Raw genomic sequence first — 14,985 nt, 5'->3', positions numbered from 1 at the left:
CTTTATAAATTTAGTACACCCAACATACAGGGGTTTCTTAGCATCCTCAAGTAATTTTATAAATTGATCTGGATTCTCTGAACTTTCATATGCAGCGTGTACCATATCTATAGGTTTATCAGCAAAAGAGTTTTCACTTTCTCCAGTTGCATCATTCTCTTTCTTTAAATCTCCTAATACAGATTCTTCCCCATGCCATATCCATTTTTTGTATGTTAAGTCTATACCATTACAGTACACATGTGCCCTTATGCTGTTAATATTAGTGTTCCATAGATTGCCACATTTCGTACAAGGACAAGGTATACTAGTAGGATTAGTAGCATGTTGCAGTGCAAATTGCAAGAAAGATTCTAGTCCAAGTTCAAACTCATGTGATAATCTATCCTTTGCCATCCATGCCTTGTCCATTTTGTTGTACTAATGAATCTAGAATCAATCAAAAATATCAAGACAATTACAATAATGAGCCAAAATTCTTAATCCATCATTATACAAATAAATTAACTATGCGGGTCCTCCAAGAAACCAACTACGCTTGCCAAGGAAAGCATACGAATAAATTTCATAAACCAGAAACCAACTACTTCATCATTATACCAATAAATTTTATACTAGAAACCAACTACTTCATCATTATACCAATAAATTTCTAAACCAGAAACCATGACATTTCAGTGAAAACAATTAGCCTAGACATAAAAGAAACTTGATAGTTCAAGGATTAAATAAAACCAACTTAGCAACAGGAACTAACAACTCCTCAATCTATCAAACAAAAATGATCAAATCAACTCAAGGTAGTGTTTGAGGAAATTCATCAAACACATTGCATGCATCAATCAATTAATACTTGCAAACAAGAGATCAAGAAGATGAAACTGTCGAAGATGAGGAAGAAATTCAGTAGCGATGATGTATAAAGGAAAAATTACCGGAATGTGAAGAAGGGCTCGAGCGGTGGCAGTGAATGCTGGACCGGAGATGGATGAAGCAAAAACTCCTGGAATGCGAAGAAGGCCTCCTCTTCTCAACCAAATGGAGGTGTTGGAGGAGATGCGGTGTGGTTGGACGGAGAAGCAAGTTCGTCGTGTCTTGATCCTGATCGGAAGAGGATCTAGGAAGGGGGGAAGAGGGAGATGAGGTTGAGAGAGATGGTCGGAGGTTTAGGTTTAGGCTGAGAGAGATGGTCGGAGGTTTAGGTTTCGGTTTAGGTTATCGCGAGAGAGATGGTCGCGCGGAGGAAGGGCGGGATAAAGATTTAGGTTTGGAGGGAATTCACAGTGTGCAAATTTTGGCTTGTGGGGAAAATTAAAATATTTTATTTGGGTTCATTAACATCGGATTTTAAAAACCGATGTTAAAATCGGTGTCTATTTACCAAAAAAAGGGCACTCATAGACATCGCCTAAAAAACTGATGTCTATGAGCTAAAATCTGCGCTCATAGACACCGGTTTTTAGAAAAACCGGTGTAAAATACTCCAAGACATCGGTTATAGCCTAAAACCGTTGTTGTTCCACTGATGTCTATGAGCGATTTTGTTGTAGTGGGACCATGCACTATTCTGTCTATTACCCGCTGAGTTACCTATACTCACCACCGCAGTTGTACCTTTACGTTTTCAAGTAGTAGGTAGATGGTTGGTGTGTCGCTTGGAGTATCCTGTCTGCCGGGTCCTATGTCACATTCGAAGACTGTTTCGGGTTTTGTAAATATTTTATTTGTATTTGGTATTTGCTGTATTTGATGTGTTGTTGTATTTGTTGTTGTGGTTATTGTATAAAGCCTAGCCGACTAGCAGTGTGTTAATTTGTGTTGTATTGGGCTTTCCGTTATCGTTTTTCCGCTGTGTTGATTTTTAATGCATCGAGTGGGCTGTTCATTGTATATATATATAACTGTGTGGTTGTGTTTTATTATATTCCAGCCGAGTGGGCTGAATATAAACTGCGTGGTTGTGTACAACTGCATGTGGTTAATGTATATTTTGTATGTATTTATGCTTCAGATTGTCACCGGTACAGGGGAGATACTGCCAGATTTTTGTCTGGTAGAGACTCCTCTAGGGGCATGACAGAAACTTTCAGCTTCAATTTGAGGTTGCACAATGGGAGATAAAAATCTTGCAGAAAAAGGGTGTAGAAAAATTTCTCATGGGTCTGCTTGACATGTTAGTGCTCATGTATATTCAAGGAAAAAAATTATAAAAAGAATCAAAGACAAGTAATAAAATGCAATATGGAAAGCAAGAAAGAAAATGTAGAATTTAAACTTTAAGCAAGAAAGTGCATAATGAAAACAAGAAAGAAAAGACAAAAGGAAAAAGAAAAATATCTAGAATAATTCATATGCTAATCAACTAATGTGCTTATAAGTTCTTGTTATTCTTGAGGCCTTTACGACGTTTGATCTTCACATACACAAGAACAATATTGCAAGATATGTTTAAAAAAAAAGAAAGAAACTAAATCAAAAGAAAAATAGAGAAAAGTTAGACTAGAATGTTAGAAATAAAAAAATGCAGAATTAGAATTGAAACAAAAAGAATTGACAAGAAGTAGGAAGTTATACAAGAAAAAATTATAAAAACAGAATTCTAAAGATTAGTTACAACTATGCTAATGAAATGAAAAGTAAGTCATGTTTAGTCTAACTCAATTGACAATCTCTAATGTTATAGCGCAGTCCCCGACATCGGCACCCAAAACTTGTTGATATTTCGCAAGTGTACGGAAATGTCGTAAATAATAATAAAAGATATCGTATCCACAGGGACTGGAATATGCACTAAAGATGTATCAATGCGAATTAGCCAAACAACTATTCAATTGGTTTTCAAAAGCTAAGTATGACTATAAAATGCAAACAAGAAATGAAAGAATAAGAAACAAAAATAAGGGTGACGATAAAGGGAATGTACTAGGAGTTTTGGTTTCTTTGTAAGGATTGTTCCATGTAAATGATCTACCTAATCTTTGTAACACCCATAGGATACCTAGCAATTTTATGAATTTACCATGATTAAAATAGAATTTATGTAGATTTTTCAAAAATAAAAAGGAAATAGAACCAAAAAGAAGCATAACCAAGGTTTGAATCTTTAACCTCTTGGTAAGTGATTTCAAGTGATAACCAGTAGCCCCAGCAGGGGTGTGCTGTTAGGAAAAGAAGGGAGATTGTAGTTAAGGTGAAGGCCCCTTCACTTAGAAGGAGAAGTTTGAGTTTCCTTCTTCCTTCCCAATGAGAAGATGGTTTTGCCTTCTTCATTCATTTTGGCATAAATAAGAGAAAGGAAGGGAAAAGTTCATTTTGTCTTCTCTCTATTTCCTCCTCTCTTCTTCCACCGAATTCCCAATCATTTTCCTTCATTTGCCGAAACCAAGCTAAAGGGGATCTTCTTCTTAGGCAAACTTCTCAAACAAGGGTATTTTTCTTAGTGAAAGGATGTAAGTATTACCTCACCTGCAGTACAAGTAGGTCTCGTATGCTTTATGTTTAAAGGTTGTTTGAAAAACCTAGGAATTTGTCTTGCAAGTTTCGGCCAAGATAAGTGATCCTGTCTGAAAGCTGAGTCAGACGAAGGCTGGTCGCGACGGCCTGGTTGTTGACGGAAAGTCGTGGGTGATCCGGCTCCCACGGGCGGCTGATGATGCTGCAGGCCCCTGCACACACTCAGACGATCCCCCCCCTCACGTTAGAGACCAGAAGCCAAGGAAAAAGTCCCCGGGTCAGGCCCTCCGACGCTCAAATCAGGTCCTTTTTCCCCAGAAAAATGCAAAGAGAAGCAAAAAACGACTGAAAGTGAAAAGTTGTGGAAAAAAGTGACCAGAGAGAGCGTCCCCGCGTACGAAGAATCCTCCCCCTTTTTATGCACCCGCCTCGCTTCTAGAACCTGCAACTATGTCAGAAAGTGTTAGACGCTGGGCTTTGTCGTGTAGTCTCGGACACTTGTCATGCTGCTATTGGTTGTGAAAGCATCTTCTTGTTTAGGAACCTCCGCCTTTACACATGGGTTTTGTCTTGTAATGAAGGACATCTGTCAGGCTGCTATTGGTTATGAGGAGATCTTTTCGTTTAGAAACCTTCGCCTTCGCACAGATTGCTGGTATGTAATGATTACCCCTTGACGGACAATTGTCATTCTCCGACTTCTGCACTGCTTAGTTCATCCGATCTATTGTGGCCTGCATCTGCCTCGCATCCTCCGATCAGATCCAGCCTCTAAGCGTCACTTGCCAGTTGGGCTGACTCCGAACAGCTCTGTCGATCCCGGTCTGTACCCTGTACCTTGTATTTCCTGGCCCTCGACCATAGGCCTGTAGATCGAGCTGCCTTTAAACAGCTCTACAGATCCCGACCTGTACCCTGTACTTTGTATTTCCTAGCCCTCGACCGTAGGCCTGTAGATCGAGCTGTCTCTAAACAGCTCTGCAGATCCCGACCTGTACCCTGCACTTTGAATTTCCTGGCCCTCGACCGTAGGCCTGTAGATCGAGCTGCCTTTAAACAGCTCTGCCGATCCTAACCTATACCCTGCACTTTGTATTTCCTGGCCCTCGACCGTTGGCCTCTAGATTGAGCTGTCTATACACAGCTCTGTCGATCCCGACCTGTACCCTGTGTTCCGCCTATCGTCTCCCTTTGTCTTTCAACTACTTTGCCCCCTTGATCGACAAGTTTGCCTGACCTCTGACTACCCCATAGGCTTGACTTTGACTGCCTAGTCAGCTTTGACTATTGACTGCCAAGTCACCCTTACTATTGACTGCCACATCATCTTGACTTTTGACCTCTATATGGCCTTGACCCTTCTCACCCTTTCCTTTTGGGCCCCTCCATTGCCAGCCGTATCACAAGCCTCCCCCACAAGTCTAGTCGAAGGAGGACGACAGTCTGACTGACTAGACCTCAGCACATCTCTAAGATCTCAGCATATCTTTGTGACCTCAGCATATCTCTGTGTCTTACCATACCTTCTGCGCCCTCTGCTTCCTGCCTCACGTACCAACCTTTGTGTCCCGTCGCCTGGGATACCATGCCTCCTTAATTGCTTTACCAGTTGCTTGGGGTACCGTGTCCATGTAGTTGCTTTGACTTGGGTACCCACCCTCTTTTTAAAGAGCCTTACAGTCACTTCTTTATTCTATCCTTCTTCTTTCACGCTTTCCTACTTTCTTTTGATAACCCACGTTCCACCAGTTTCTTCCCCACGCGATGCATTCTCCTTCTTCTGATGAGGTTAATCAACCCCCCTCCCAAATGCGGCGAGATAAACTCACCTTACGTCTTGCCGAGAAGGAACGTGAACTGGAACGTATGTCCTGGGATCGGGCCTGTCAGCTGGCCGCCCTGCATGATATGGGCACCCTGTATCGTCTTGCAAAATCTCGCGTGCATGCGGAAAAGGCGATGAAGGAGGAATACCAGTCTAGCCTGCAACACCAACTTAGCCTCCAAGAACGTTTGCAACGAGAGCACGAGACGGAGATATCTCTCCTTCGTGCGTGCCTTAACGCCAAGCAAGACACGATCGCTCAGCAACAAGCAGTCATCAGATCCTTACACGCAGAGCTGGCTCGAGCCTTGAACGCCCCAGAGGCTCCTGAGTTCCCAGACATTTCTTCACGCAGCAGTGCTCATACTCCATAACCAATCCTTTCCCCGAGTTAAAGCTAGTCCGGGTTATAGTTGTCTCAGTGGCTCCTGACCCACGGGACGTTCCTTCTTGTAGCCTCAGCTGTATCGCCCACTTATCGAGCTGTGCTGCTATACTTGTATATTTGTCCTTTTCCTGCGTAGTCTTTCCTGATCGATTTTCATCTAGCAAGCATTCTTAGAAACTGGCCCGTATGTAAGAGATAAGAGTTGCATCATGACTGATTTTTATGAATTTTGGATAATTAAACCAGTATAATACTTGAAAATTAAAACTGTAATGAATGGGCAAAACCTGATTTTGCAATTAATATTGATGCTTTATGGGTATGGTGGATGACCTCCCGTATTCAGTACCTTGCATATTTGCTGCATATTTACAATTTGCATAAAGGAGCTTAAACAAGATCAGATGTAGTTGACTTGATTATTTGAAGATGCTCTGCTCAGCGTGAGGTATATCAGTCTGAAAGGTCGTTAGGCGAGGGCGCCGGACTCACTTTTGATTCTCGCAGGGGAGCCGACCCGAAAGGTCGTTGGTCGTGAGAACAGGGCTCACTTATAACTCGCACTGAGGCGAGAGTCTGGGACAACCGACCTAAAAGGTCGTTGGGCGTGGGCACAGGGCTCACTTTTAATTCTCGCATGGGAGCCGACCTGAAAGGTCGTTGGTCGTGAGAACAGGGCTCACTTATAACTCGCACTGAGGCGAGAGTCTGGGGCTACCGACCTAAAAGGTCGTTGGGCGTGGGCACAGGGCTCACTTTTAATTCTCGCATGGGAGCCGACCCGAAAGGTCGTTGGGCGTGAGAACAGAGCTCACTTATAACTCGCACTGAGGCGAGAGTCTGGGGCTACCGACCTAAAAGGTCGTTGGGCGTGGGCACAGGGCTCACTTTTAATTCTCGCATGGGAGCCGACCTGAAAGGTCGTTGGGCGTGAGAGCAGAGCTCACTTATAACTCACACTGAGGCGAGAGTCTGGGGCTACCGACCTAAAAGGTCGTTGGGCGTGGGCACAGGGCTCACTTTTAATTCTCGCATGGGAGCCGACCCGAAAGGTCGTTGGGCGTGAGAACAGAGCTCACTTATAACTCGCACTGAGGCGAGAGTCTGGGACAACCGACCTAAAAGGTCGTTGGGCGTGGGCATAGGGCTCACTTTTAATTCTCGCATGGGAACCGACCTGAAAGGTCGTTGGTCGTGAGAACAGGGCTCACTTATAACTCACACTGAGGCGAGAGTCTGGGGCTACTCCGGTCTGAGACAAGTGGCGACGGTGCTGGTCTGGGACCAGGTATGATACTCCGGTCCGAGACCGGTGGCGATGGTGCTGGTCTGAAACCAGTTGGACACTAAACAGCAAAGGTATAGATGAATTGCTCTTTTCCGCTTTCATCCATCTTGCCTATGCCAACCTAATTGCTTTTGTCGATCTGGTCGTTATTGCTAGCCTTGGGCTTACTCATCCGCACCACTTTTCTCCCTGCATTCGCATTATGTATGGTATAGGATTAGGAATAAAGAAGGGAGCACATAAACCTTACTCGACCCTTGGGCCCTAGTGGCCTCGTAGTTTGCGATGACCCCGCAGCTCTCACGATGCGCTTGGTTAGATGATCTGATCAGGAGATACCTACGCAGAACTACTTACTCGGATGATCCGAGCAAGCAACACCCCCATAGGTCTGCTCGCTACTTCTCTGATCTGACACTCACTCCTGCTGACCTGCCCTGTCTCATTCTTGGCCCTTTTGAATTGCCTGGATTCTGCAGCTTTATGAAACTTCCCGCTTAGTCTCGGGCCTTTCATGAAGAATGCATCTTTTTTAGGCTACGCCCTTTCATGATTGCCTTGCCATGTCAGTCCTTAATGCACTGCTTCTCGCGGCGACACCTGTTCGAAGCCTTTACTGCTCACGCCTCCTGACGCCAGCTTCTGACCCTTTTTCGCACCCTTCGGCGCTTACTTCATATCAGACGGCACCGGGGTGTATTACCCCAAAAGATACTTGGCTCGACTCTCGATGTTTCCTAGGAATGAATGGGCTTTATAAACCCTAAAGGCAGTCCGCCGTCTTCACTCTGACGCTTCGCTATCCTCTTTCTTTCATTCGGGGCCATTTCTGGTAGTGCAACTTTTCGTCTTCCTGCTTGCGCTTGACCTGCGACCCCTCTCGTCTCCGACCCCCTCACTTGCTTACTCCTCACAATCATGGATGGTAAGGAAATCTTCTGGTATTCATGCTACATCTCTGATTTAGACCATCATGACCTATCTTTACTGTAATCCCTCTTGAAACTAGATTCCTCGTATGAGCTTCGTCTCCCGTTGCCAAATGAACACCCTTCTTCTCCTCCCGAAGGTTTTGTCACTGTCTCTAGGGATCAAATCTTAGGCGGCCTTCGCTTTCCTTTACATCCTTTCTTCTCCGAGTTGTGTCAGTATTGCTGCATCGGCATTTCTCAGTTTGCCCCCAATGTATTCCGAGCCGTCTACGGAGTCATCATCTTGTGCCGCATTTATCAAATTCCCTTGACCGCTCAACTATTCCATCATTTCTATTCCTTCAGGCGGGCCGAGCCGGGGGTGTTCAACGTACAGGCCAAGCCGGGCTATAAATTTTTTGATGACTTACCTTCTTCTAATAAAGGCTGGAGATCTCGCTTTTTCTTTCTTAAGCCCCCCGTCCCCTTAGCTGGGCCTTCCCAATGGCGTTCCATCCTTCCTTCGGACTTCCCTTCACATGTTCATGAACCTGCCTGCTCCACAGCCTCGGACAAGCTGACCGATGTTGTTGTTCGCTTGTCCGTGTTGATGCTAGAAGGCATTCTGTGCTCTTTTGGTCTTAGCCCTGTTTCAACAGAAATCAGAGCTCCTTTTGGTAAGTTGCTATTTTTTATATGTCGTTCTTCACTAACTGAGGTGCTTTTTCCTCTTATTTTTGTAGTGACTGCCATTCTCCGTTCTTTTGCAAGTCAGGAGAAACCATCTGTGGTCGTTCTGCAAGCTCTGAACGAAGAGTTAACACAAGGCCTATCTTCTGATCCCGCTACTTCCGTCGGTCTGCAACCTTTGGAACCCCAAACCTCAAATGCAGTAGCCACTTCGACACTTATTGAACCATCTGCCCCCAGCCCTGCAGACTCAGCCCTACTCCGAGTCTCTGATCGACCTGCAACTGAGCCATCGCCAGCAGGACAAGTGCCCTCTCCCCCTCCTACTATGAACCTGCGTCTTGAGCGCGAGGGCAAAAGAGTGGCGCCGGTCACCGCGACTTCTCCTCCACCCCCTCGCCGTCAACGTGTAGTTGGTATCTCTTCTCCTTCTAGGTCCTCGGATACAAGCTTGGCCCAGGAGAAGGCCTCTGATCTGGGAATTGCAGACCTGTCATTGGAGATCTCGTGCAAAGAAAACTTCCTGAATACACGAGTACGAGTTTTAAACTACGATCTACAGTAGATCTACAAAGGAAAAACATTTTACCTTCGAAGCGTACCCTCGCAAATCCCGCTCGTCCAATGGTACGCCGGATCTCGAAGTTGTCAACGTAGACAACTCTCTAATGATATCCACACGAACAAGGTGTGTTCTCTAACACACAAGGATGGATAAGAGAGCACCCAAGTGTGCTAGCACTTTCTAGGGCTCTTGGGTAGGATTTAAAAAGGGGAGAAAGGAGAGAAAGAAAAGGGATCTCACATAATCCACTAGGTACCCTCCTTTGTGACCTTCACTTCACCCTTTTCATGGAACACAACTCACACACTTTCTCATTTTCTTAAAACCCACGACAACAGCAAGAGAAAGGAGGAAGAGAGCTAGGGGGAAGGAGAAGCATTCAACACCACTTGAATGACACAAAATGAAACCTCCTACACCATTAGTGTGGCCGGCCACATGCATAATTAGTTACATACCCATTTAATGTCCATAGTCCATCGCGTTATGTGGGGAACCATGGTGACTTCAGGTCTAAGGACTAGTAGTCATACTAATAGCCACATGAGAAAGTATATGACACTCATATAACGATTCATGATACTTTCTCATGGCGAGTCATTCAGTATACATTCTCTAATGCATACCCATGTGTCAACTTGATATCTCTATATCCATGACTTGTGAGATCAAGTCATCGAGTTGACCTACATGGTAGTCTTATTGCATTAACATTGTCCCTGAATGTTAATACTCGACTAGGAATGATTTAGAGTAGTGTTCCCTATATCATCTCACTATCGATTCAACCAATCGATTGATATAGGTAAGAACCACCTACTCAAGGACGTTATTATACTTAGTTTATTTGGCACCAATACAAGTAAGTATAATAACCAAAAACCAAATGCCTTTATTTATATAGAATATGATACAACAAGTCCAAAATACAATCATCAAATGATTGCCTCTAGGGCTCTAGCTAACAATCTCCCACTAGCACTAGTGCCAATCAGTATAGGCTCTAAGCCCAAATGACCTAGTGTGACGATCATGCTTCCTCTGTGCCAAAGCCTTGGTCAAGGGATCTGCGATGTTAGCCTCTCTAGGTACTCTGCAAATCTTCACATCTCCTCTCTCGATGATCTCTCGAATGAGATAGAAGCGCCGTAGTATGTGTTTGGTGCGCTGGTGTGAGCGAGGTTCCTTTGCCTGTGCTATAGTTCCATTTTTATCACAATAGAGCTCAATAGGGTCAGCAATGCTAGGAACCACCACAAGTTCAGTGATGAACTTGCGAATCCAAACTGCCTCTATTGCTGCCTCTGATGCAGCAATGTACTCAGCTTCTGTTGTAGAATCAGCTACTGTGTCCTGCTTCGAACTCTTCCAGCTCACAGCACCACCATTAATGCAAAACACGAACCCCGACTGCGATCTATAGTCATCATGGTCGGTCTGGAAGCTAGCATCATTGTAACCCTTTACAGCTAGCTCATCACTGCCTCCATATATCAAGAAATATTCTTTAGTCCTTCTCAAGTACTTAAGAATATTCTTGACCGCTATCCAGTGACTTTCACCTGGATCTGACTGGTATCTGCTCGTCATGCTCAAAGCATACGAGAAATCAGGTCGAGTACATAGCATGGCGTACATGATAGATCCTATGGTTGAGGCATAAGGGATCTGATCCATGCGGTCTCTCTCCTCTCTAGAAGAGGGACCTTGAGTCTTCGAAAGACTCATGCCATGTGACATCGGCAGAAATCCCTTCTTGGAGTTCTGCATGGCAAACCGAAGGAGTACCTTGTCAATATATGTACTCTGACTTAGGCCAAGCAATCTCTAAGATCTATCTCTATAGATCTGTATCCCTAGAATGCGGGATGTCTCACCTAAGTCCTTCATTGAGAAGCAACTCCCTAGCCAAGTCATAACAGACTGAAGCATTGGGATGTCCTTCCCAATGAGTAGTATGTCATCCACATACAATATGAGGAAGACAACTATGTCCCCTACAATCTTCTTGTAGACACAAGGCTCATCTTCGTTCTTGATGAAACCAAACTGTTTGATCGCATCATCGAATCGAAGATTCCAGCTCCGAGGAGCTTGCTTTAGTCCATATATAGACCTATGCAGCTTGCATACTCTGCTAGTATGCTGTGGATCTACAAAACCCTCAGGTTGTGTCATGTACACATCCTCGAGTAGGTTTCCATTCAGAAACGCAGTTTTGACGTCCATCTACCAGATTTCGTAATCGTGGTAAGCTGCAATAGCAAGCATGATCCGAATGGACTTAAACATCGCTACTGGAGAAAAAGTTTCATCATGACAATACCATGAATTTGCTTGAAACCTTTAGCTACCAAGCGACCCTTATAGATAAGTCCATCCATGTCAGTCTTTCTCTTAAAGACCCACTTACACCCAATGGGTTTTACCCCTTCAGGTGGATCAACCAAAGTCCATACTTGGTTGGTGTACATGGATTCCATTTCGGATCTCATGGCCTCTAGCCATTTCTCGGAATCTGGTCTCATCACAGCTTCCTGATAGGTGGTAGGCTCATCCTCTATGAGCACAACGTCATCATGGTCAGACAAGAGAAATAAGCATCTCTCAGGCTGACGACGTGCCCTATCAGACCTGCGAAGAGGTATATCTACTTGAACTGGTCGTTGTTCCTCAACTTCTTGTGGAACAACATCATCCACAACACTTTGTGGTTCCAGTTCAATTTCCATCGAGGCATCAGTGCTATTGTTCGCATCTTGAACTTCTTCAAGATCGAATGCGCTCCCACTAGTCTTTCTAGAAACAAAGTCCCTTTCTAGAAAGACCCCAATCTTTGCCACAAATACCTTGTGCTGACTGGGAATGTAGAAGTAATATCCCTTAGTTTCCTTGGGATATCCAATAAAATAGCACTTGTCAGATTTGGGTCCTAATTTGTCTGAGACTTGATGTCGAACGTAAGCCTCACAACCCCAAATCCTCATGAAAGACACCTGGGCATCTCTCCCAGTCCATATCCTATATGGTGTCTTTATCACGGCCTTGGATGGAGATTACCGATGTCTCTCCCGTCATATAGGAGGGATAGATCCCATCTACATCACTCACATCCCTCTGCATAATTCGTTACATACCCAGTAATCGCCTTTATAGTCCACCCAGTTACGGGTGACGTTTGACGAAACCAAAGTACATAACTCCTTATGTAGGGAACTATGGTGACTTCAGGTCTAAGGACTAGTAGTCATACTAATAGCCACATGAGAAAGTATATGACACTCATATAACGATCCATGATACTTTCTCATGGCGGGTCATTCAGTATACATTCTCTAATGCATACCCATGTGTCAACTTGATATCTCTATATCCATGACTTGTGAGATCAAGTCATCGAGTTGACCTACATGCTAGTCTTATTGCATTAACATTGTCCCTGAATGTTAATACTCAACTAGGAATGATTTAGAGTAGTGTTCCCTATATCATCTCACTATCGATTCAACCAATCGATTGATATAGGTAAGAACCTCCTACTCAAGGACGTTATTATACTTTGTTTATTTGGCACCAACACAAGTATAATAACCAAAAACCAAATGCCTTTATTTATATAGAATATGATACAACAAGTCCAAAATGCAATCATCAAATGATTGCCTCTAGGGCTCTAGCTAACAAGCTTGGGCCAGGAGAAGGTCTCTGCTCTGGGAATTACAGACCTGTCATTGGACATGACAACTCTGGTACCGATCCAGAGCTTATTACCTGCCCCACCTTCATCCTCTGGCGATCGGCCCCAGGGCTCGATGACTCCCTCAGCCTCTCCTCTTCTTATGCCTACAAGCTCAGCCACACCGACCCAGGAACTGCCTTCCACGGAGCTAGCTTTCGAGGCTTCCTGGAGACTTCCCTCATAGACCGATCCGGCTTATGCACCCACTGTCGCCCTACCTTCTATCCTTGGTAGGGTTGATTTCTATGGGGACTTGGCCACCTCCTGGCAATCAACCAATCGTCAATTCTGGGTGAGCAGTTCCCCTTTGGAGGGTTTGATCAAATTGCCCGTTCCTTGGTAGCAGTAAGCTCCTTTTCTTCTCCTGGGTATTCATACATTTCTGTAACTCCCTTTCCCTTCCTATGGCCATTTGCAGACCTGTTCCGCGAGTTTGAGTGCCGTTCAACAAGCAGCCGAGCTTCAGCGAGAGAATGCGGTGCTCAAGGCCAGTCTCCGGGAACTAGAGCCTCTTGTGGCTTCCTCAACTCCTCCTGAGCCTTCACTTGGAAATTTGGATGTCTATCTGCGTGCCGCTGGGGAATCTACGTCCTCTGCCCGAGCCAACTCCCATGCCGCCTTCGATAAGCTACAAAAGTTGGAGGCGGCCTTAAAGACGAGTGAATCCTCATTGGCTTCTGAAGCGGAGTGCCATCGATCGGCAGTTTCTGAACTGAAAAATAAAGAGGCAGAGCTGCTTTCCCGATCAGCTGAGTTGACACTGTTACGGCAAAGTCAGGAGCTCCTGCAAATAGGATTGGCCGATGCCCAGGCTCTGGCTCTTGCTTCCGTTGCCCGGGAGGTAACCATGCAGACTCAATGGGAAACTTGCCAAGCCACTCTTCAATCTTTGCAAGCAGATCTCTTGAAGGCCCAGGAAGCAGCATCTCAGGGCCAGAGCGACTTATCCGTGGCCCGCGCTGAGGCTGCCGAGAACAAAAATAGCTTGGAAGTGTACCAGGCTGGCGAACCAGGGCGGCTGAAAGTCTACAGACTGGCCTACATCCGCTCTTCCTTATTCCTCCGAAAGCTGGGGAGCTAGATGATCTTGCTGCTATGTCACGGGGCCGCTGGCGGGGTCAGACAGGCATTCGAGCAAGGTTTTCGACACTCGGCACCTCCTGCCACTTTTCTGGACACAGCTCGCTTATCTAGGGAATTGCCGCAGGAAACTTTTCCTTCCTTTGAAGCGGATGATGGACTTTTCCTTCTGGAGGCTCCTCCCCTTGCGGCCGACCAAACTTCCATTGATGTTTCTGCCCAGGCTCTTCCTGCTACTGTTCCTGAAGCGTCTGCTGATCTTGCGTCTTCCTCCATAGTGCTGGTCGAACCCGTGCTCCGTCCGTTGGTATCCAATAACCCTGCACCCTCTTCCCCGGATGTTGCGTAATCGGAAACATGCTGTAATGTTAACATTTATGCGCAGATGCTGAATCTCTCATGACTGTACTTATCTGTGTGGTCATGCTAAACTTTTGATGACTATACATATCCGCCCTTATATCTGGATGGTCATACTGCTTCCCCTCCATGTATCCTTAGCTTGCCTCTTTTCTTAGTAGGTCGTCCACGGCTTTAGCTGATCTCTATTAATCAGCTCGCCCTTGCTTATTTTGCTTTGCTACGTCACTCTTCTTCCAATAATTGCTTTTATACCGAGCCCGGCGAGAGCTAGATTTTACTTTTTATCTCTGATGCCTGTCCATGAAGCCCGCTGATTTGATCTACCAACCTTTCTAATAGCCCTTCTGTACACTTTTGTCCTGTTCAGAGCGATCACTTTATGAGGCGCCTCATATCTCGAGCTCCTGCCTTTCCTATAATGCCCCCTGGTTATACCCTCGAGGATCATCACAAGGCGTTCCCTGTCTATCTCTGCCCCTGTATCAACCGTCCGTTGTCATCTTACGAAAATGTCCTTCCTCCGCCATACCTATAAGTATCTTCTTACTCTCTTCCTTCTATTATGATTCGCCATCACCACGGAGCACTCAGACGTCGCCGCCGCAGACTGACTTCCCCAGGGAATTTGCCTAGATCCTTCCTTTTCTCCATGCCTCTTCTTTTAGTTTGTTCTTTCTCCTTCC

The 14,985-nt window shown here is 45.2% G+C and overlaps 1 protein-coding gene across 1 annotated transcript; it reads left to right on the top strand.

Annotated features, from left to right (window-relative positions):
- Positions 1 to 5,217: 5,217 nt before the first annotated feature.
- On the top strand, positions 5,218 to 13,940 carry LOC122019265. The gene is made up of 3 exons (XM_042576754.1): positions 5,218 to 5,635; positions 8,609 to 9,090; positions 13,278 to 13,940. Exons 1-3 carry the CDS (start codon positions 5,218 to 5,220, stop codon positions 13,938 to 13,940), a joined length of 1,563 nt encoding a protein of 520 aa, XP_042432688.1.
- The last annotated feature ends 1,045 nt before the right edge of the window (positions 13,941 to 14,985 follow it).

Source organism: Zingiber officinale, chromosome 9A, assembly GCF_018446385.1.
Source record: "Zingiber officinale cultivar Zhangliang chromosome 9A, Zo_v1.1, whole genome shotgun sequence".
Taxonomy (NCBI): domain Eukaryota; kingdom Viridiplantae; phylum Streptophyta; class Magnoliopsida; order Zingiberales; family Zingiberaceae; genus Zingiber; species Zingiber officinale.
Note: the sequence above shows the minus strand (reverse complement) of the source record. Positions and strands in the feature narration are given on the sequence as shown.